Raw genomic sequence first — 24,583 nt, 5'->3', positions numbered from 1 at the left:
ATCCTTCCAAACTTGTTAAACAAGGTTATATCGAACCACGGAAAAGCAAGAGCCTCTAAATACCGTCTGGTGAAAAGTAAGACCGCACTGGATTTTGGGTTTCCCCAATCTGTCTGCTTATTACAGTACTAACCTAATCAAACATTGCCAAAATTGGTTCAAAAACATCCGTCCCCCTGCTTGGGTTACTCTTGAATCTTCCTTAAGCGAAAAACTATCACTGCATTCACTCTTATTAAACTTTTTTTTATCCAATCCTACTACCTCAGTACCCAACTCACAGATCATAACTGCCTGGGAAAAATTAGCAGATCTCTCTTAAAAAAAAAAATCCCTAAATATGAGCAAATAAAAAACATTCCATTGAAAATAATTTAATAATTAGCCAAAACATCTGAGCATCATGGAAGAAAGTGGAGCTAAAATGTTATTAAAAATGTTCATGACTACGTTAATTTCGTCCCATTTATACAACTTAGATTAAAATACAAAGCTCCAGAAATTGATCTTGTGTTCTATCCAGCTAAGGAAAAGTACAAGAATCCTTCTCGAATCTAAACGTCGTCTACCTGAACATTTGTAACTAAGGAAAGCTTTTACTGATCACTCTCCCCATTGCTGGAGAGATTGTGGATGCAGAGCTGACCTGATTCATTCATTTTGGTTCTGCCCCAAAATACGTAATTTTTGGAAGAACATTTTTAGTTTAATCAATAAAATTATAGGGAGTAATATCTCCATTTCGCCACATTTAGCTCTTCTATCTTTAGAACTGAACATATTAACCCAGATTTTCGAGCTTTGTTTATACATATCTTTCTTGTGGTTAAAATTGCTATTGCATCACTTTTGGAAAAAAAAACTTCTATTCCTAATTTTCAGGACATAATAGAAAAAATTTCACTACACAACTTATGAGCAAAGATTTGCGATTATCAACAACTCTTGGGATAAATATTTTCACAAATGGGAACCTTGGTTAGACTACCCCCCCATCACCAGTTTGATTAATGAGATTACTTCCTTCATAGCTGATTGTGTGTTATATCCGTTTGTAACCTAAATAAGAATGTTACTCCTTACATTTTAATCTGTTTTGTCTTACCCTTTCCTCATGTTATTTTCTTCTCCTTCCTAAGCAAGTTTCCTATTCTATTTGTCATTCCCATCCCCAGGCTATATAACAACAAAACTTTAATTACAATTAATATTATAATGCCTGATTCTTTGCATGTAAATAATTAAAACCTTTTAATACAAATATTTGAACAATGGATTTGTTCAGATTGTGGGTGACATTGTAGGTGCAAAACTCCTGAAATCATTCTTCCTGTTAGGATTTTTTTTATGTGTCAAAAACCTGGGATCTTATCAGGGACGTGTAGAATTTTTTAAATGTATATACAGTGGCTTGTGAAAATATTCACCCCCTTGAATTTTTACTTATTTTGTTACATTACCACGTGTTTAATTTTTTTTTAAATCCGATTTGTGTGTGATGCATCGGCACTAAATAGTCTAAGTTGGTGAAGTGAGAAAAATATAGGCAGAAATTAAATTTATGGGATCAAATAACTAAAAATTGGTATGTGCATTCATCCCTTTTGTGATGAGGTCCCTAAAAAAAATTTGTGCAAGGAATTCCCTTCATACGTCCATTCTTAGTGACCAGACATATTCCTGTGTGCAATCTTAAGTGTCACATGTGTGTTAGTATATACACTTTACCTTTTCTGAAAGGCCTCAGAGGCTGCAATACCATTAACAAGAGGCACCACTAGCCAAACAACACAATGAAGACCAAGGAGCTCTCCAAACCGCACCGTGAAGACCAAGGAGCTCTCCAAACCGCACCATGAAGACCAAGGAGCTCTCCAAACCACACCATGAAGACCAAGGAGCTCTCCAAACCACACCATGAAAGACCAAGGAGCTCTCCAAACCACACCATGAAGGCCAAGGAGCTCTCCAAACCACACCATGAAGGCCAAGGAGCTCTCCAAACCACACCATGAAAGACCAAGGAGCTCTCCAAACCACACCATGAAGACCAAGGAGCTCTCCAGCCCATACCATGAAGACCAAGGAGCTTTCCAGCCCGCACCATGAAGACCAAGGAGCTCTCCAGCCCGCACCATGAAGACCAAGGAGCTCTCCAGCCCGCACCATGAAGACCAAGGAGCTCTCCAGCCCGCACCATGAAGACCAAGGAGCTCTCCAGCCCGCACCATGAAGACCAAGGAGCTCTCCAGCCCGCACCATGAAGACCAAGGAGCTCTCCAAACAAATCAGGGACAAAGTTGTTGACAAGAACAAGTCATGGTTGGGTTATTAAAAAAAAAAAAAAAATCTCCCAATCTCTTGGAGCACCATCAAATCAATCATCATCACATGGAACGAACATGGTGCCACAACAAACCTGCCAAGAGAGGGTGCCCACCAAAACTCTCAGCCCGGGCAAGGAGGGCATTAATCAGAGAGGCAGCACAGAGATCAACCTCTGAAGAAGCTGCAGCGTTCCCAACAGAGACTGGAGTATCTCTCCATGCGACCACAATAAGCCGTACACACCATGGATGTGGCCTTTATGGAAAAGTAGGGAGAAAAAAAACCTATACTTACAATTTTGTGTTTAAGGATTGTTTTGAGTTTGCCAAAAGCCATGTGGGAGACTCCCCAAATGTATGGAGGAAGGTGTTGTGGTCAGATGAGACAAACATTCAACTTTTTGGCCACCAAGGTAAACGCTATGTCTTCAACCAGATCAACACAACTCATCACCCCAAGAACACCATCATCACAGTGAAACATGGTGGTAGCAGCATGATACTGTGGGGAAGTTTTTCTGCAGCAGGGACAGGGAAAATGGTCTGAGCCGAGGCAATGATGGATGGTGCCAAATACAGGGAAATTCTTGAGCAAAACCTGTTTGTCAGTGATTTGAGACTGGGTCGGAGGTTCGCCTTCCAACAAGACAATGACCCAAATCATACTGCTAAAGCAACACTCCAGTTGTGTAAAGGGAAACGTGTAAATGTTTTGGAGTGGCCTAGTAAAAGGCCAAACCTCAATCCAATGGAGATTGCTGTTCACCAGAGGAAACCATCTAACTTGGAGAAGCTGGAGCAGTTTTACCTTGAGGAATGGGCAAAAATCCCAGTGACCAGATGTGTAAAACCCATACAGACTTATCCAAAGCGACTTGCAGCCGTAATTGCTGCAAAAGGAGGCTCTACAAAGTACTGACTTTAAGGGGGTGAATAGTTATGCACACTGAAGTGTTCAGTTATTTTGTCCTATTTGTTGTTTGCTTCGCAATAAAAATTAAACCAAATGTTCACAGTTGTAGGAATGTGCTTTACAAGAACTGATGCAAACCTGCAAAAAAAACGGAAATACGGGTTGTGAGGTAGCAAAACAAGGAAACCGCCAAGGGGGTGTGAATACTTTTGCCAGCCACTGTACATTGGAGGTGCTGTATGTCCTTTATTTGATTGCACTGTGAACTCCTAAACACGGTGCAATCAGGTGGATGGAGATGGCTTACTAGGAACACTCGCTTTTTCGATAATCTTGCAGTATAAACTGGCTGCCATTCGCTGGAATAACGAGCAAAACTCTTGTTCATCTGTAGAAATGATCTTTTGTGCTGCACAAAAGTTCATGGTTTTCTGCAGTGCGTTGACCTGTGTAAACGGGACCTTTGCTGTCAAGAACTATGGCCGCCTATATACACCGAGCAATCTATATGGATCGTACAGGGACTGTTTACCCCGGTCTCCATGTGTGAACGGGCAATTAAAAGTTGCTGATCCGTGGTTATTAGATGTAATCCCACCTAACGGCAGCCATACACATCACATCATTCAGCCGGCTCTCCCATACGCAGGTGTGCTTGTTCACCTGAGCGCTCCTGTGTTCTCTATGAGAAAGCCACTAACATGTTGGCCGGGGCTTATATCCGGGAGAACCATGCGTTCGGTAGTCCGAAATTGGACATATGCAATCAACGTCTCGCCCCAACCACCAGTTGGCCTGCACGTCACATACATAACAGCGTTGGCGGATCAGGATGACTATGGCCTAATGTGTACAGGGCCCTTTACCCTGAACTAGGACAGGAATCTGGAATAAACCCTTCTGAACACCGCACTCACATTCCTCCATTAATGTGTGGCTTTATTTCCCGCAGGTTTTGTGAATGCCTCGGAATAATGATGGATCCGGGAGGTGGCAGGCTGGAGCTCCAGATACAAGAAGCCAAAATTCCTCACACCATGATCATGCAGGACTTCGGTACATTCATCCTATATATTTTTATTTCCGTACTCCATACATTTAATAGTAATGGCGGAATATGATGTTGTGATTTGTGCTCAGGACCTTGCTAAGGTCTTTAACCTCTCTCCTGTCTTCCTTGGTTGTCTCCGCAGTGGCTGGGATGACCGGCACAGCCCACGTCGATGGCGACCACATTGTCGTCTCTGTTCCAGAGGGCATGTTAGTTTCCGATGTCATCACTGACGATGACATCACCTTGGCACAGGAGGAGCTATCGGATGACGTAGTGCAGGGTCCGGACATTATCAGCGAGGATGACGTCGTCACAGAGCACGACATTGTGCCAGAGGCTGTCCTGGAAACTGACGTCGCTCTTGAGGAGGAGCTGGAAAGCAGCCATCAAGTATTACAATCTGACATTATTACCGAGACCGTGACGGACCAAGTGTTTGTGGCCGATCTCGCGGCTGCGACTGATGGTCACTTGGCCCAGGTGGTGCAGGACGTGATGTCGGACTCTCACTCCCCAACCATGGTGTCACAGGAGGTTCTGGTGGCCAGCTGTGACTCTGATGCCATAATTCATTCCTCTGACATCCAGGCTGCCGGCTCCTCCGTAACCATTAAAACGGAGGACAATGATCTAAAATGTGCTGCGGAGGATTACCTGATGATATCTTGTAAGTAAAGGTCCGTTCATTAAGGGTATAGTTAGAAAAAAAGCTGCAGTTTATAATGGATCTGCACACTTGAGCCACCGGTGGGATTTTTATATAGTCTCAGTTTAGTCACATTGTGTCGTAGCTGTGGTCCATGGTCATCAGGGCAATAACGTTGCTGGATATTTGCACATATCATGTGCTTATCTGCTCCCTGGTGCATTCACACCATCATTGAGATTCTCAAAGACACAAACACCAAAAGACACCTTACACCTGTCAAGTGCTGGTCTGTCCGGTCTATGGCATATGTTCCTGGACTGTTGAGCTTTCTACATGTAGAATTCACCTATGTATGAAGCTTGCGTGGGGTAGTAACAGCTAATCATTATATACGTTAATGCTTTTCTAAACCCTGCCCTTGTTTTCTTTTATTTACAGCGTATTTGATTGAGGTTTCAAACTCAGAGAGCCCAGATTTCATGTCTGGCTCCTTAAGCTTGTATTCCTCATGAGACCCCATAAGTAAGAGCCTGAAAAGTTATTGTCTCTCTCCCATCACATTGTACGTTGGTTGTGTAAGTACCTGCACATGTAGTTTACTATACAAGTAGAGCTCTGTAAGTTACCTATTACGTATACTGATTCAGAAATTCTGATACAGAGCTCCAAATCCCCTGCTCCCACCAGCTTTAATAGAAACTTATAAAAGTCTTAGTCTGCAGCCACAGCGATCTCCTGCATTTATCTCTATTGTCATTGGCCCCTATAGCAAGTGTCATTCTGTATGTAGTGGTGGCTGCAAGGAGGAGGTCGGTCATATAATTAGTATATGGCGGTCATATGTTTGAGTCTCTGAATATGTCATAATGCTTACCTTATATACAGTGGGGGAAATAAGTATTTGATCCCTTGCTGATTTTGTAAGTTTGCCCACTGACAAAGACCTGAACAGTCTATAATTTTAAGGGTCGGTTAATTTTACCCTTGAGCGATAGAATATCAAAAACAAAATCCAGAAGATCACATTGTATAAATTATATAAATGTCTTTGCATTTTGCAGTGATAAATAAGTATTTGATCCCTCTGGCAAACAAGACTTAATACTTGGTGGCAAAACCCTTGTTGACAAGCCCAGTAGTCAGACGTTTTGTGTAGCTGATGATGAGGTTTGCGCACATGTCAGGAGGAATTTTGCTCCATTCCTCTTTGCAGACCATCTGTAAATTATTAAGAATTTTAGGCCGTCGCTTGGCAACTCGGAGCTTCATCTCCCTCCATAAGTTTTCTATGGGATTAAGGTCTGCAGACTGGCTAGGCCACTCCATGACCTTAACGTGCTTCTTTTTGAGCCGCTCCTTTGTTGACTTGGCTGTATGTTTTGGGTCATTGTCTTGCTGGAAGACCCAGCCACGACCCATTTTTAATGTCCTGGCAGAGGGAAGGAGGTTGTCACTCAGGATTTTACGGTACATGGCTCCATCCATTGATGCGGTGAAGTAGTCCTGTGTCCTTAGCAGAGAAACACCCCCAAAACATAATGTTTCCACCTCCATGCTTGACAGTGTGGATGGTGTTCTTTGGGTCATAGGCAGCATTTCTCTTCCTCCAAACACGGCGAGTTGAGTTAATGCCAAAGAGCTCAATTTTTGCCTCATCTGACCACAGCACCTTCTCCCAGTCACTCCTAGAATCGTCCAGGTGTTCATCGGCAAACTTCAGACGGACTGCACATGTGCCTTCTGGAGCAGGAGGACCTTGCGGCCACTGCAGAATTTTACACCTTTACGGCGTAATGTGTTACCAATGGTTTTCTTGGTGATTGTGGTCGCAGCTGTCTTGAGATCATTAACAAGTCCCCCCCCCCCCGTGTAGTTTTAGGCTGATCTCTCATCTTCCTCACGATCAAGGATGCCCCACGAGGTGAGATTTTGCATGTTGCCCCAGATCAATGTCGAATGACAGTCATTTTGTATTTCTTCCATTTTCTTACTATTGCACCAACAGTCGTCGTCTTCTCACCCGGCGTCTTACTTAGGGTATGTGCACACGATGCAGATTTGGTGCAGAATTTTCTGCAGAAAATCTGCACTAATTCTGCATCTCCTTGTAGAATCCGCAGGTGCGTTTTTTGTGCGGTTTTTGATGCGTTTTTTTCCAATGGATTTCTATTATGGAGGGTGCAGAAACGCTGCAGAACTGCACAAAAGAAGTGACATGCACTTCTTTGAAATCTGCAGCGTTTCTGCGCAGATTTTTCTGCACCATGTGCACAGCTTTTTTTTTTTTCACATTGATTTACATTGTACTGTAAATCACAGTGCAGTTCTGCAGCGTTTCTGCTGCAGAAAAATCTGCTGCAGTTCTGCACTAAATCTGCATCGTGTGCACATACCCTTATGGTTTTGTAGCCCATTCCAGCTTTGTGCAGGTCTATGATCTTGTCCCTGACATCCTCATAAAGCTCTTTGGTCTTGCCCATGTTGTAGAGGTTAGAGTCTGACTGATTGAGTCTGTGGACAGTAGTCTTTTATAAAGGTGACTATGTAAGACAGCTGTCTGTAATGCAGGTAACGAGATGATTAGGAGTCTAACTGGTCTGTAGGAGCCAGAACTCTTAGGCTATGTTCACACTTTGCAGATTCCACTGCGGATTTTTCTGCAGCAGAATTCCAAAATCCGCAGTGAAAACCCGTCGCGGTTTTTACTGCGGATTTATCGCGGTTTTTACTGCGGTTTCTTCTGCGGATTTTCATCTGCAGTTTTCTATTGGAGCAGGTGAAAATCCGCAGAAAAGAAGTGACATGCTGCGGAATGTAATCCGCAGCGTTTCCGCGCGGATTTTTCTGCAGCATGTGCACAGCGTTTTTTGTTTCCCATAGGTTTACATTGTAATGTAAACTCATGGGAAACTGCTGCGGATCCGCAGCGGTCAAATCCGCTGCGGATCCGTAGCAAAATCCGCAAAGTGTGAATATAGCTTTAACCCTCCATCAGGGGCAACTGATCTGACAGGCGCAGCTCACTTGGTTTCATTTCTCTATTTTCAGTGGTTTATCTCGGAAACACCATCCTCCCAGTACCTTCATAACTATAAAGGCTGTGTGACACCTGAGAAGCCTCTTGTGCTGCAGGAGATCAGATATATCAGTGTTTTGGCTTCTCCGGCTCATTGCCCCTGAATGCGTCACACCTTTGACGATTAGAATTTTCTGTTTTTATTCATCCAAATTGTTTTTTTTAGCTTGTTTTATGAATAGCTAGTGCTAAATTTGTGGATTTGTCACAGAAGGTTTTGTTAGAAATAAGAATGTGCTTCTCAGGCACATTGCGCCCTAACACATATTCTCTCTCTTGCTTCTGCTTTTCTTATGAAATGGCGAGGAGAATATTTGACTTGCTCAACATGAAGGGCATTGGACAAGTGCAAACTATACTGCTTGATGATGATGAGACAGACCCCTTACAGGTAGAAGATTTAGGGGAAGAAAGTGACATCATTGATTCAGAAGATGATGTGGAAGAATGTCCAGATGTGTCCGATACAGATCAAGATGGAGAGAGCAAAGGAGGAGGCTCAAGACCTAGAAACATATTACTTTTCTGGTTATTAAACTTTTTTTTTTTACACCAGATTATGTGTATTCTCATTTATTACATTCCTATTAAGGTAACTGATCACTTTTAGAGCATTGACATTTTAAAAAAAGGCAAATATAGCCAATTTTCTAGCCTGTGCCGGACAGGCGCAATGCCCCTAAACTCGTTATGAAACATATTGCCACTGACGGAGGGTTAATGGTCAGTAGGGGATGAAATACTTATTTCTTACTGCAAAATGCAAATACATTTATATAATTTATACAATGTGATCTTCTGAATTTTATTTTTGATATTCTATCTTACAAAGTTACAAAATCAGCAAGAGATCAAATAGTTATTTCCTTCACAGTATATTGTCTGGTGCTGACCCTGTATTATACTCCAGAGCTGCACTCATTATTGAACATACTCGCTCTCACTGTGTACATACATTACATTACTGATCCTGCAGTGCTCCTGAGTTACATCCTGTATTATACTCCAGAGCTGCACTCACTACTCTGCTGGTGCAGTCACTGTGTACATACATTACATTACTGATCCTGAGTTACCTCCTGTATTATACCCCAGAGCTGCACTCACTATTCTGCTGGTGCAGTCACTGTGTACATACATTACATTACTGATCCTGAGTTACATCCTGTATTATACCCCAGAGCTGCACTCACTATTCTGCTGGTGCAGTCACTGTGTACATACGTTACATTACTGATCCTGAGTTACATCCTGTATTATACCCCAGAGCTGCACTCACTATTCTGCTGGTGCAGTCACTGTGTACATACATTACATTACTGATCCTGAGCTACATCCTGTATTATACTCCACAGCTGCACTCACTATTCTGCTGGTGCAGTCACTGTGTACATACATTACATTACTGATCCTGAGTTACATCCTGTATTATACTCCAGAGCTGCACTCACTATTCTGCTGGTGCAGTCACTGTGTACATACATTACATTACTGATCCTGAGTTACATCTTGTATTATACCCCAGAGCTGCACTCACTATTCTGCTGGTGCAGTCATTGTGTACATACATTACATTACTGATCCTGAGTTACATCCTGTATTATACCCCAGAGCTGCACTCACTATTCTTCTGGTGCAGTCACTGTGTACATACATTACTGATCCTGAGTTACCTCCTGTATTATACTCCAGAGCTGCACTCACTATTCTGCTGGTGCAGTCACTGTGTACATACATTACATTACTGATCCTGAGTTACTTCCTGTATTATACTCCAGAGCTGCACTCACTATTCTGCTGGTGCAGTCACTGTGTACATACATTACATTACTGATCCTGAGTTACTTCCTGTATTATACCCCAGAGCTGCAGTCACTGTGTACATACATTACATTACTAATCCTGAGTTACATCCTGTATTATACTCCAGAGCTGCACTCACTATTCTGCTAGTGCAGTCACTGTGTACATACATTAAATTACTGATCCTGCAGTGAGTATTTTATAGACTTTACAGCTGAAATCTTCGGTTTCTCCTATGTGTTCATTCTGCGCGGAGCAGTTCTGGCCTTTTCTCGGCTCTGCCGTCCTCCCATATAGCAGTGCGCTCTCTGCCCTCGTGTTTGGTAGACGCTCAGTGAATATATTAGATCGCTGCTCATGAGTTTGACGATGCATCAGAACACGCTCCGTGTAGACACAGACCATACAGGGAATGCTGGGGGATTTCAGCTGTGAGGCTGGCAGAATGCAGCAGGCTGCAGCTTGTGTAGGATTGTTTTGAAGGTTCATGTCTGGTATGAGACTGCCGTATTCTTGGCTAGCCCCCTAGTACCGTGGCTTCTTCCACCAGACAGAAGATCTTGCCTGTTGTGAGCACCTTCCTTATGCGGTCTCTGGTGGTCTCTGGATTATTAAGGTTCCAACCGCTAGAAGTGGTGAGATGCAGAGACCACCGCAATGTCCTGGGCAGCCCCAGGTGGATGCCCAGATTAAGACCCCATCAGGGAAGATGATGGTGCCCTGTGACTGCTCCTGTCTCTGCACATCGTCTCTTCGCAGTTAATTAACATCCTGTAAATACCTTTTCATCCTGCAGTAGACGACGTCGGGGACAAGTTAGAACGCATCGGCAGCGCTCCTCTCAAAATCAGCACCGAGATTTCCCACGGGGACGCAGCGTCTAAAGAAAATGGGTTTGGTTCAGAGGTGATTAAAGTTTACATATTCAAAGCGGAGGCAGATGATGATGTGGAAATAGGTCAGTACACTTCACACGCGGCCATCAACCCATCTCACCGTGAAATGCTCGATTGTGAATATGTATGAACTTGTATCCGCTCGCTGCCGCTCATCACCTCACATGTCCGCACCAGGGTGAGAGCGGGAGAAATGAGTCTGTACAGTCATGGCCAAACATTTTGAGAATGAGACAAATATTAATTTTTCCAAAGTCTACTGCTTCATTTTTTCTAATGGCAATTTGCATATTCTCCTGAATGTCAGAGTGATCAGCTTAACAGCAATTACTGTACTTGCAAAGTCAATATTTGCCCAGAAAATGAACTTTAACCCCCAAAACACATTTCAACATCATTGCAGTCCTGCCTTAAAAGGAGCAGCTAACATCGTTTTAGTGATTGATCCATTAACACAGGTGTGGGTGTTGATGAGGACAGGGCTGGCGATCAATCAGTCATGATTAAGTAAGAATGACATCACTGGACACTTTAAAAGGAGGCTGGTGCTTGGTATCATTGTTTCTCTTCAGTTAACCATGGTTATCTCTAAAGAAACATGTGCAGCCATCATTGCACTGCACAAAAATGGCCTAACAGGGAAGAGTATCGCAGCTACAAAGATTGCACCTCAGTCAACAATCTATTGCATCATCAAGAACTTCAAGGAGAGAGCTTCCATTGTTGTCAAAAAGGCTCCAGGGCGCCCAAGAAAGACCAGCAAGCGCCAGGACCGTATCTTAAAACTGTTTCAGCTGCGGGATCAGACTACCAGCAGTGCCGAGCTTGCTCAGGAATGGCAGCAGGCTGGTGTGAGTGCTTCTGCACGCACTGTGAGGCGGAGACTCTTTGAGCAAGGCCTGGTTTCAAGGAGGGCAGCAAAGAAGCCTCTTCTCTCCAGAAAAAACATCAGGGACCGACTGATATTCTGCAAAAGGTACAGGGAGTGGACTGCTGAGGACTGGGGAGAAGTCATTTTCTCTGATGAATCCCCTTTTCGATTGTTTGGGACATCTGGAAAACAGCTTATTCGGAGAAGAAGAGGTGAGCGCTCCCACCAGTCTTGTCTCATGCCAACTGTAAAGATCCTGAAACCATTCATGTGTGGGGTTGCTTCTCAGCCAAGGGAATCGGCTCACTCACAGTCTTGCCTAAAAACACAGCCATGAATAAAGATTGGTACCAGAATGTCCTCCAAGAGCAACTTCTCCCAACCGTCCAAGAGCAGTTTGGCGCTCAACAATGCCTTTTCCAGCACGATGGAGCACCTTGCCATAAAGCAAAGGTGATAACTAAATGGCTCATGGAACAAAACATCGAGATTTTGGGTCCATGGCCTGGAAACTCCCCAGATCTTAATCCCATTGAGAACTTGTGGTCAATCATCAAGAGACGGATGGACAAACAAAAACCAACAAATTCTGGCAAAATGCAAGCATTGATTATGCAAGAATGGACTGCTATCAGTCAGGATTTGGTCCAGAAGTTGATTGAGAGCATGCCAGGGAGAATTGCAGAGGTCTTGAAGAAGAAGGGTCAACACTGCAAATATTGACTTGCTGCATTAACTCATTCTAACTGTCAATATAACCTATTGGTACTCATAATATGATTGCAATTATATTTCTGTATGTGATATAAACATCAGACAAACACTAATAAAAGCCAGAGGGCAGCATATCATGTGAAAATATAATTTTGGTGTCATTCTCAAATATTTTGGCCATGACTGTATACTGGGCGAGTGTCCGCACCAGTGTAGAGCGGGAGGAATGAGTCTATACTGGGCGAGTGTCCACACCAGTGTGACGGGGAGAAATGAGTCTGTATACTGGGCGAGTGTCCGCACCAGTGTGAGAGCGGGAGGAATGAGTCTGTATACTGGGCGAGTGTCCGCACCAGTGTGAGAGTGGGAGGAATGAGTCTGTATACTGGGCGAGTGTCCGCACCAGTGTGAGAGTGGGAGGAATGAGTCTATACTGGGTGAGTTTCCGTACCAGGGTGAGAGCGGGAGAAGTGAGTCTGTATACTGGGCGAGTGTCCGCACCAGTGTGAGAGTAGGAGGAATGAGTCTGTATACTGGGCGAGTGTCCGCACCAGTGTGAGAGTAGGAGGAATGAGTCTGTATACTGGGCGAGTTTCCGTACCAGGGTGAGAGCGGGAGGAATTAGTCTATACTGGGCGAGTGTCTGCACCAGGGTTAGAGTGGGAGAAATAAGTCTGTATACTGGGCAAGTGTTCGCACCAGTGTGAGAGTGGGAGGAATGAGTCTGTATACTGGGCGAGTGTCTGCACCAGGGTTAGAGTGGGAGAAATAAGTCTGTATACTGGGCGAGTGTCCGCACCAGTGTGAGAGTGGGAGGAATGAGTCTGTATACTGGGCGAGTGTCCGCACCAGTGTGAGAGTGGGAGGAATGAGTCTGTATACTGGGCGAGTGTCCGCACCAGTGTGAGAGTGGGAGGAATGAGTCTGTATACTGGGCGAGTGTCCGCACCAGTGTGAGAGTGGGAGGAATGAGTCTGTATACTGGGCGAGTGTCCGCACCAGTGTGACAGGGGGAGGAATGAGTCTGTATACTGGGCGAGTTTCCGTACCAGGGTGAGAGCGGGAGAAGTGAGTCTGTATACTGGGCGAGTGTCCGCACCAGTGTGAGAGTGGGAGGAATGAGTCTGTATACTGGGCGAGTTTCCGTACCAGGGTGAGAGCGGGAGAAGTGAGTCTGTATACTGGGCGAGTGTCCGCACCAGTGTGAGAGTAGGAGGAATGAGTCTGTATACTGGGCGAGTTTCCGTACCAGGGTGAGAGCGGGAGGAATTAGTCTATACTGGGCGAGTGTCTGCACCAGTGTGACAGGGGGAGAAATGAGTCTGTATACTGGGCGAATGCCTGCACCAGTGTGAGAGCTGGAGAAATGAGTCTGTATACTGGGCGAGTGTCCGCACCAGTGTGAGTATTACGTTAGGATCCACCGCACTCCCTATGTGGAATATCTTATACAGAAATCTCCCAATTTTTTTGAAATTTGCTAATTTATTTACGTGCAAAAAAATAGTCAATCAGGTACATCAGATCAAAACAGAATTACTACAAAAATAGTGAATGCGACTCGGTATGATTTCAATGTTTCGACCCTCCCGGGTCTTACTCGGAGGTCGCACTTAGTCCAGGCTACGTGAATAATTCCTATGGTAGGAAGGATGTTGTCCCTGTGATGTCCAGGGGCAGGTATGGTTTCTTTGATATTTAAGTGCAGCCTAGTAATTGATCTGTCTCCGGATATGACCTCAATTGAAATAGACAGCGACATGTCAGCGTCTTGCTGATATTTGTTTTTTAACTTAGGGGCTGGTTCGTCTCTGGGTATGACCTTATCTGGCAGTAACGGCGTGTAGGTCCTAGGTTGATGGTAAGGTGGTGCATGCAGCCTTATGAATATTTTGTTTCCAGGAAAAGCCTTGAGAGGAGGTAAAAGCGGCGCATCAGCGTCTTGCTGTTGTCTATATAGGCATTCAATCCTGTAGTGACCAGTGAACCGCGCTCCTGCGTCCTGAAGAGAGGCCTATACCCAGAGACGAACCAGCCCCTAAGTTAAAAAACAAATAGCAAGACGCTGATACGTCGCGGTCTATTTCAATTGAGGTCATATCCGGAGACAGATCAATTACTAGGCTGCACTTAAATATCAAAGAAACCATACCTGCCCCTGGACATCACAGGGACAACATCCTTCCTACCATAGGAATTATTCATGTAGCCTGGACTAAGTGCGACCTCCGAGTAAGACCCGGGAGGGTCGAAACGTCGAAATCATACCGAGTCGCATTCACTATTTTTGTAGTAATTCTGTTTTGATCTGATATTCCTGATTGACTATTTTTTTGCACGTAAATAAATTAGCAAATTTCAAAAAAATTGGAGATTTCTGTATAAGATATTCCACATAGGGAGTGCGGTGGATCCTAACGTAATACTAGTATTAGACCCTATGGTCTGTCGCACCAGCACCCCGACTCAACTCTAGAGTGCAGGCCAAAATATTTGTATTTATATGCACCAGTGTGAGAGTGGGAGGAATGAGTCTATACTGGGTGAGTGTCCGCACCAGTGTGAGAGCGGGAGGAATGAATCTGTGTACTGGGCGAGTGTCCGCACCAGTGTGAGAGCGGGAGGAATGAGTCTATACTGGGCGAGTGTCCGCACCAGTGTGAGAGCGGGAGGAATGAGTCTGTATACTGGGTGAGTGTCCGCACCAGTGTGAGAGTGGGAGGAATGAGTCTATACTGGGCGAGTGTCCGCACCAGTGTGAGAGCGGGAGGAATGAATCTGTGTACTGGGCGAGTGTCCGCACCAGTGTGAGAGCGGGAGGAATGAGTCTATACTGGGCGAGTGTCCGCACCAGTGTGAGAGCGGGAGGAATGAGTCTATACTGGGCGAGTGTCCGCACCAGGGTGATAGCGGGAGAAATGAGTCTATACTGGGTGAGTGTCCGCACCAGTGTGAGAGCGGGAGGAATGAGTCTATACTGGGCGAGTGTCCGCACCAGGGTGATAGCGGGAGAAATGAGTCTGTATACTGGGTGAGTGTCTGCACCAGTGTGAGAGCCGGAGAAATGAGTCTGTATACTGGGCGAGTGTCCGCACCAGGGTGAGAGCCGGAGAAATGAGTCTATACTGGGCGAGTGTCCACACCAGGGTGAGAGCCGGAGAAATGAGTCTGTATACTGGGCGAGTGTCCGCACCAGGGTGAGAGCCGGAGAAATGAGTCTATACTGGGCGAGTGTCCGCACCAGGGTGAGAGCGGGAGAAATGAGTCTATACTGGGCGAGTGTCCGCACCAGTGTGAGAGCCGGAGAAATGAGTCTATACTGGGCGAGTGTCCGCACCAGTGTGAGAGCCGGAGAAATGAGTCTGTATACTGGGCGAGTGTCCGCACCAGGGTGAGAGCCGGAGAAATGAGTCTATACTGGGCGAGTGTCCACACCAGGGTGAGAGCCGGAGAAATGAGTCTGTATACTGGGCGAGTGTCCGCACCAGGGTGAGAGCCGGAGAAATGAGTCTATACTGGGCGAGTGTCCGCACCAGGGTGAGAGCCGGAGAAATGAGTCTATACTGGGCGAGTGTCCACACCAGGGTGAGAGCCGGAGAAATGAGTCTGTATACTGGGCGAGTGTCTGCACCAGGGTGAGAGCGGGAGAAATGAGTCTATACTGGGTGAGTGTCCGCACCAGTGTGAGAGCGGGAGAAATGAGTCTGTATACTGGGCGAGTGTCCGCACCAATGTGAGAGCTGGAGAAATGAGTCTGTATACTGGGCGAGTGTCTGCACCAGTGTGAGAGCGGGAGGAATGAGTCTGTATACTGGGTGAGTGTCCGCACCAGTGTGAGAGCGGGAGGAATGAGTCTGTATACTGGGTGAGTGTCCGCACCAGTGTGAGAGCGGGAGGAATGAGTCTGTATACTGGGTGAGTGTCCGCACCAGTGTGAGAGCGGGAGGAATGAGTCTATACTGGGCGAGTGTCCGCACCAGGGTGAGAGCGGGAGGAATGAGTCTGTATACTGGGTGAGTGTCCGCACCAGTGTGAGAGCGGGAGGAATGAGTCTATACTGGGCGAGTGTCCGCACCAGGGTGAGAGCGGGAGGAATGAGTCTGTATACTGGGCGAGTGTCCGCACCAGTGTGAGAGCGGGAGAAGTGAATCTGTATACTGGGCGAGTGTCCACACCAGGGTGAGAGCCGGAGAAATGAGTGCAGGACCCCTGACCGCGGTGTCACTAACACTCTCGACCGACGTATAGAGTTACCGTGATTGTTAAATGCTGGAGTCATCCAGATAGAATCTAAACACCTACGTCCTGAACCGGCGCCGTTCCAGTGATGCCAGCGCTGTGTCTTCCGAAGGTCGTCACATCATGTCGTATGAGCGCTGCAGCCAGTCAGCCTCAGACGGAGCTATGATGGCTGCAGTGCTCACAGGACATGATAATGTCACATGAGACACCATCGCTGGAAGGGCACCGGTCCTGGAGGAGAGGTATGTTTTTGTCCAATAATGGACCTGTACCAAGCTTATGCAGTCCTATCCTAGGAGAGGTGATGACTTGCTGATCTTCTAGGTCCTGAGCACAGGACTCGGTGTGAATGGAGTAATGGTGGGACATGAGCACCGTGTCACCATTCATTGTCCATAGGACTGCCATAGAAAGCGGAGCTGTACTTGGCTGTCTCTGGTAGCCCTATAGACAATGAGCGCATGGTTGACCTCCACTGTATGCAGATCCCCTTTCTCAGGATCATTGGGGGTCACAGATCTCGGCCCCCAGAATATGTTGTCGCTCCCACATTGCAGGGTAATGTAAATTAATGTGATGGTGCAGCTACCGGCAAGTCGCTTCAAAAACCCCTATGTCACAAAACAAGCCGCCACTTACAGGGGGCCGCAGCGACCAGGCACCGTCTTAGTGTTGCGGTGTGCCCGAGCCCAAAAATGACTTGATGTCCTTGGACACAGAAAGGCGTTCTCTCAAGGCAGGAAGTCAGCAAATCTGCTTTGGATGTGACTGGAGGCAGAATGCAAATGTAGACTGGAAGGAATCCATTTGTAGAAGTAGACAACACGTTACTCGACTTTCACACGTGTCGGTGTCTCCTGCCTGGATTTTCTTTCTGTAACCTCATCTCTATCTCCTACAGCAGCGTCATTAGTTGTGACAGTGCACTAGGAATCACTATGTAAGCGATTCACTCAAATTGGAAATGGAGGGGGGGGGGGAATAAAAAATGCTTAATAAATATAAAAACTTTGTAGACTGCAAAACGACAAAACCAGTCCTGCCACCGATAACCTGGGGGCCAGGTCTGCAGCCCAGATCTTAGGGTCTCATCCCCTTATACAGCCCCCTGAGGTCACTTAAGCGTCCTGAAGTCGTGACCTCTGGATTTCTATATGGAGTATATTTTTGCAGATTGGATAGCTCAGATGTCTGATGCTGGATTATTGCAGTTTTGTTGTGGAGATGTGAAGAGTGAATGTGAGACGTGAAGACGACATTAAACAGCCCAGACAGCGCTCTAGCATGTCATATCGGGCGTGTTTGTGTTGTATAGCGCCGCCCTAGTGGACGCTACTGGAAAGTGATGTTTCTTTGGTGGGAACTTTTCTGCTACTGGCCATGTATCACTTCATCAAATCGATAGATTTTGGTAAAGCCGTTGTCTTCTGACGTTCTCCTAATTGTTACGTCTTCTTCCAGGGGGGACAGAAATTGTTACAGAGAGCGACTTCCACAACGGGCATCCCATCGCCGGAGTCCTCGAGCAGAGCGGTCTGGCTCGAGTACAGAGAGAGAAGATGGTGTACATGACTGTCAAAGACTCCACTCAGGAAGATGAAGATATCGGTAAGGAAACCTTTTTATTCTTCCCTAGACAGGAGTCGCCTGAAGACTTTACAAGGGGGCGCCGCTGCACAAGAAAGCTGAAGTACTGGTAGTAACGCAGGTGCCCCAGTCTCAAGTTGTCTGCATCGGTCGGGGGTCCTGGCAGCTCCACTTTTCACCTTTTTGCTTCACACTGATGTGCATGGAGGGGTCTGGCTGCCTAATTTTACTGGCTGAGCCAGCTCCCTTCTTGATACACAGCACTGATGACCAGATACCTGAAGATCCTTCCTGATCACAAGTATATCTGTCATTTCATTATAGATTAAGTGCACCCCAAGCAGACATCCCCCGGAAAATAATACGTTTAATATTCATGCATCTTGGTTACATTTCTGCATAAAATGTCGTGACTTTGTAGATTTTACATCCGGTCTGGTACTCTAGTTACCTCTAAAGCTGCATAGAAATGCTGATGGTACACATTCAGTATTTGTAGGCTCATTCCCACCATTTCTTGAGTACGTGGGCGGCTGTATTATTGTATCAGACACTGGCTCATCTAATAACATGGCACCTACTCATCCAGAAATCTGTGATATGTGATAGTCAACGACTTCTCCATTATACCCAGGCTGCGCGGAAATCGCAGATGAAGTTTACATGGAGGTGATCGTGGGGGAAGAGGAGGCTTCTTCTCTTCCAGAGGCTCAGACTGAGGACGCCAACCTGAGCAAGACCTTTGTTCCTGTGGCCTGGGCAGCTGCTTATGGTGGGTGAAATAGCTGCAGTCCCTGAGGACTTTTATAAGGCACTAGGGGAGATATCGGGATGAAGCCATAAGCCAAATCACATCTAAGGCTCATGCACACGACCGAGTGCGATCCGTACCAATGATATTCTTTGGGGCTGTGCACATGTCCCTTTTTTTTTTTTTCTTTTTTTTTTTACTCCTTGGACAAAGTGATCAGCAGAAAAAAAATCGGATAGGTCCATAATTTTAATCCAAGTGTCGGATCAAAATCAGCAATGCAAGTCCATGGGTCAGTGTGTAAAAAAAAAACCCTCAATGGAGAATGTGGGAAAAAACTTTTTTTTTTTAAAATCTTTTCACTTTCCATGTCCCCAAAAAATGATGCCAGATCAGACTAATTGGACCGTTTTTCTCAGATGTGGAGAAATCTGTCGTGTCAGCCTGCTCATATAATTAGGTGCCTAGTCTGTTAAAAGAAAACCCCCACTTTTGGATGATGGCTACAACCCCCGTCCTCGGTACACACTATACTCTTCCCATCTTGTGCTGGACTAGATCCTGCGACCTCTAAGCTCGGTTATCACTGCTGCTGATTGGCGGCAGCCTTTTTGTATTCCACCAGAATGGAAGTCTGCTCTTGATGGAATAGAGAAGGCTGCAGACAATCCGCGGCCGAGTGTGGTCATTATATAACTCTGTATATTTGCATAAATCATCCATCACTACTAGATATTTAAAACAAAAATATATATATTTTATTTTGTGTGCTCAAGTTAGCAACTTTTTAGTGGAACATGCTACTAAATATAAAGAGAATTTGATATTTTGAAAAATTTGGTGCAAAAATATCAACAAATACCACAAAACAGAAAATGAAAAGTGACTTGAGAAATTATGCATTTTTCCCCAATGTGGAGTTTACTCTTTGCCACATGGGTTTTTTTTTGCCTTCCTCTGGATCAACATGTTAGGGCATGTTAGGTTAGGCTATGGGGTGAACTAGATGGACTTAGTCTTCCTTCAACCTTAAAGGGAACCTGTCACCCCCGTTTTTTGAGATTGAGCTATAAATACTGTTAAATAGGGCCTGCGCTGTGTGTTCCTATAGTGTATGTAGTGTACCCCGATTCCCTATGTATGCTGAGAAATAACTTACCAAAGTCGCCGTTTTCGCCTGTCAATCAGGCTGGTCAGGTCGGGAGGGCGTGGTGACATCGCTGGTTCTTCCTCAGCTTTACGTTGGTGGCGTAGTGGCGAACAAGCAGCGCGCGATCTGCGCTGTAATCCCTTGCATCGGTGGGGGCGGCCATCTTCCTGGGGCCGCGCGTGCGCAGATCGAGTGCTCTGCTGCACGGGGCTTCAGGAAAATGGCCGCGGGATGCCGCGCGTGCGCATTAGAGATCGCGGCGGCCATTTTCCCAAAGCCGAGTTGCATCTCGGCTTTGGGAAAATGGCCGCCGCGATCTCTAATGCGCACGCGCGGCATCCCGCGGCCATTTTCCTGAAGCCCCGTGCAGCAGAGCACTCGATCTGCGCACGCGCGGCCCCAGGAAGATGGCCGCCCCCACCGATGCAAGGGATTACAGCGCAGATCGCGCGCTGCTTGTTCACCACTACGCCACCAACGTAAAGCTGAGGAAGAACCAGCGATGTCACCACGCCCTCCCGACCTGACCAGCCTGATTGACAGGCGAAAACGGCGACTTTGGTAAGTTATTTCTCAGCATACATAGGGAATCGGGGTACACTACATACACTATAGGAACACACAGCGCAGGCCCTATTTAACAGTATTTATAGCTCAATCTCAAAAAACGGGGTGACAGGTTCCCTTTAATAACTATTGTACTATGTTACTATGAATCGGGCGCACAAAGTAAACTTAAAGTAACTCAAAAATTGTATGGAATGTCTTTTTAAAGTGGAATATATGTATCTGTCTGTGTATCCATTATTTCGGAATGATGGCGAGGGCCAGAAAGCTCCAGGACAGACGTAGTCAGAAGTTACTACTTTGAATTTCTATGTAATTCTTGATTTTATTATTCTTTTTTTTTTCCTGTAGGAGATGAGCGGGAGCTGCCCAGAAAATACGGAGACTGGCAGGAGACTGGTAAGTCATCAGAGTGAAATTAAAAAGTGGTGTCTTACATTGTGATTTTATCACCTCTCCAGGGGGATAAGTGTCTGTCCCCATCGAGCTCAAGAGAGAGGGTCCCAAATCCCTTCTTAGTGGCTCAGCCTCAATACATATGCTCTGACGCTCTATTCATGATCTATGGGAGTCGTGAAGATCAATATTAGAGTGCTAAGCTTGGATGTCTCCATCAGGCTTATTGACAATGGTGGGGGGGACACAGGACCGGATTCTTTTGAGTATCACAAAATATACATGAGGATATCGAGCCAAAAACGTACACATATGAAGATAGACAATACCTACAAGGAGCCAAAAGACCCGTAGAGCTTCATGAATTTGTCTCCGCACAATTTTGCATTCAGCTCTGACTGTGATACTAGTGTGATTTGACCATACAGTACATTTATTAACGATCATAGGGTCAGTGAGCCTCCTCATAAATGGGTCACAATCCAGTTTTTTGTTTTTATTCTCCTTATGACATTTTATTCCAACAGGAAACTTGGAGGCTCGACAAAACAAGAACGGACCAGCGACCCAGTACCTACAGATCTGTGACAGTATCGCCACCAGCAGAGCGCTGAAACAAAAAGCCAAGAAGAGGAGGAGAGGTGACGCCAGGCAGTGGCAGACAGGTACCACCAGAACCTAGAACAGGGCGCACAAAATGGCCCGGAAAAGTAAACCTGCCCCTGTGTGCTGGGTTTTGTGTTGGACGTTGCTTAACATTTTACCTTCTGCCAGAGGTATTTAGTGGAGTTTTTTTTTGTTTTGTTTTTGCATCTTGTATTAGATTGACGTAAAATATCTTGAGTGCTGGGAAGGAAAACCTGCCTAGTAGTGATGAGCGAACGTGGTCGGAAAAGGTGCTAATAGTGTCTAGGGCGTGCTGGAATAATATGTTTGAGTCTCTTGGCTGTTTGACAAACAGGAAATCCCTACATGTGTCGGGGTTATCAAATAGCCGAGAGTCATGCAGTCATGGAGGCTCGAACATAGTATCCGAGCACACTGAAGGCACTCTGTTAGCATACAAGCATGCTTTAACACCTTATCTGAGCACGTTCGTTCATCACTACTGCCTAGGTACATGGTCACACTACACCATGATGGTAAACTGGCTGCTAGGCTGGAGCCGGGAGAACCACCATTTGTTTATCTGCGCTTCTACTTTTGATTAGTTGACCTGGCAAGGAGTCATTGTTGTGATCTCATGCCAGGTCAGCTAATCAAAAAAAAAAAGAGCTGCGGATGCCGACAGGTCATTGGCGGGATCACAGCTCCCACCCAGCACCCAGAATTTACTGTTGTGGCCAATTTCTCCACCTGTGGTGTAGTGTGACCATGTACCTATGCAGGTTTTACTTCTCAGCCATCAAGATGTTTTAGGCCAGTCTAATACAAGGTGCAAAAAAACAAACACTATATGCTGAAGTCTTTCAGGACCGCTGGTAGAATGATGCAGCCAGAGATTACAGTCAGGGTGATGGTCCGGGTTGTGCTAATCGATTCACACCAACTGTTCTTGGGAAGTCGCTGACCCCATGTGTCACGTGGGGTGAAGACTTTATTGTGGGGCTCCATGATCCTGCAGCATTATCATTCAGGTCACAATTTTTCAGGACTTCCATATTCCGGGCGCACTTTATTTTTGGGTCCCCCGAAGTGGGGGCTTTTGCTATAGGTTAGTTCATATGTCATGATTTCTTCACATGCTGATCCTCTGCTGCAATATTTAGTGTTTTTGTGTTTTTTACCTTTTGTGTTTTTCTTTTCAGCCGTCATCATCGGTCCAGACGGACAGCCGCTGACTGTCTACCCATGTCACATATGTGGCAAGAAGTTTAAGTCCAGAGGTTTCCTGAAACGACACATGAAGAATCACCCCGACCACATGATGAAGAAGAAATATCAGTGCACGGACTGCGACTTCACCACCAACAAGAAGGTCAGTTTCCACAACCACCTGGAGAGCCACAAGCTGAGCAGCAAGGTGGACAAGACGCACGAGTTCACCGAATACACGCGGAGGTACCGGGAGGCGAGCCCCCTCAACTCCAACAAGCTCATCCTGCGAGACAAAGAGCCCAAATTCCACAAGTGCAAATATTGTGACTACGAGACCAGCGAGCAGGGACTGCTGAACCGGCACCTGCTGGCTGTCCACAGCAAGAACTTCCCCCATGTGTGCGTTGAATGCGGAAAGGGTTTCCGGCATCCCTCTGAGCTAAAAAAACACATGAGGACGCACACGGGTGAGAAGCCGTACTTGTGCCACTATTGTGAATTCAGGTGCGCCGACCAGTCCAACCTAAAAACGCACATTAAAAGCCGGCACGGGACGGACTTGCCCTACAAATGTGAACAGTGCCCGCAGGCATTTACTGACGAAAAGGAACTTTTAAGGCACACCGAGCTTTTTCAAGGTCACAAAACCCACCAGTGCCCCCATTGTGACCACAAGAGCACCAACTCCAGTGACCTTAAACGGCACGTCATATCCGTTCACACCAAGGACTTCCCCCACAAGTGTGAGGTATGCGAGAAAGGGTTTCACCGTCCTTCAGAACTCAAGAAGCACAGCGAGACCCATAAAGGCAAAAAGATTCACCAGTGCCGCCACTGTGACTTTAAGACGTCAGACCCCTTCATACTGAGCGGCCACATCCTCTCCGTTCACACTAAGGACTTGCCCTTTAAATGTAAAAAGTGCAAACGAGGCTTCCGGCTTCAGCTCGAGCTCAAGAAGCACATGAAGACTCACAGCGGCAAGAAGGTGTACCAGTGTCAGTACTGCGAGTACAGCACCACCGACGCCTCGGGATTTAAGCGGCACGTCATCAGCATTCACACAAAGGACTACCCGCACCGCTGCGAGTTCTGCAAGAAGGGATTCCGCCGGCCGTCAGAAAAAAATCAGCACATCATGAGGCACCACAAAGAGGTCGTCATGTAGCTGTGGCTGCCGCAGGGGACGACTGCAGCTGCCGCAGGGGACGACTGCCACTTCAGAGTTTGGAACCGCAGACTTTTCTTTTTTTTTTTTAATTTATTTATTTCTTGCACTTTGCTGTGCGTTCCTCGGTCATGAAGGGGTTAATCTTTAATTGTGCACTAGAGCACGTGACACACGTGTAACTGACCAACGCTGAAAATAACGGGTCAACGTTGGGGGTGGGGTGGAGCAGGCTGCAGGAGAACCACAAGAACCAGCACTCTGCGGCCCGCCCACCTCCGCTTGGGCTCGGATCTATGACTGGTCGAGGGTTCACAAACGCTCGTTTTCAACTTTGTGCCTGAACGTTGCAATTTCCTTGTGCTGCAAAATGAAGCGATTGTGCCCTTCTGGAAAACGCCATGGCGGCGGATACCGTGTATAAAGAGTTTACAGCGCTGCTAACAGGACAAGGTGACGGGGTTCAGTATTGATCCAGTAGCATTTTTATTATTTCCTGATCCTAAAGGTGGAATGCAGCCAGATAAAAGGTGCTAGATAAGGCGGCGTTGCCCCACGGACACAGCTTCTTATCGTTATTACAGTGGAGTGTGGTTTTATT

General features: G+C 46.1%; 1 protein-coding gene across 1 annotated transcript in view; it reads left to right on the top strand.

Moving 5' to 3' along the window:
- The window catches only part of ZNF711 (zinc finger protein 711), a 33,695-nt gene extending 9,112 nt beyond the window's left edge, over nucleotides 1–24,583 (top strand). The window contains exons 2-9 of the mRNA XM_069746112.1: nucleotides 4,193–4,296; nucleotides 4,434–4,961; nucleotides 10,619–10,780; nucleotides 18,007–18,153; nucleotides 18,767–18,904; nucleotides 20,952–20,999; nucleotides 21,524–21,661; nucleotides 22,805–24,583. Coding sequence (XP_069602213.1) covers nucleotides 4,215–4,296; nucleotides 4,434–4,961; nucleotides 10,619–10,780; nucleotides 18,007–18,153; nucleotides 18,767–18,904; nucleotides 20,952–20,999; nucleotides 21,524–21,661; nucleotides 22,805–23,982 — 2,421 coding nt within the window. The 5' untranslated portion in view covers nucleotides 4,193–4,214 and the 3' untranslated portion in view covers nucleotides 23,983–24,583. The remainder of the gene's footprint in view (nucleotides 1–4,192; nucleotides 4,297–4,433; nucleotides 4,962–10,618; nucleotides 10,781–18,006; nucleotides 18,154–18,766; nucleotides 18,905–20,951; nucleotides 21,000–21,523; nucleotides 21,662–22,804) is intronic.

This window comes from Ranitomeya imitator, chromosome 2 (genome assembly GCF_032444005.1).
Source record: "Ranitomeya imitator isolate aRanImi1 chromosome 2, aRanImi1.pri, whole genome shotgun sequence".
In the NCBI taxonomy this organism is placed as follows: Eukaryota; Metazoa; Chordata; class Amphibia; order Anura; family Dendrobatidae; genus Ranitomeya; species Ranitomeya imitator.
This window is presented reverse-complemented; position numbering and strand designations above follow the sequence as displayed.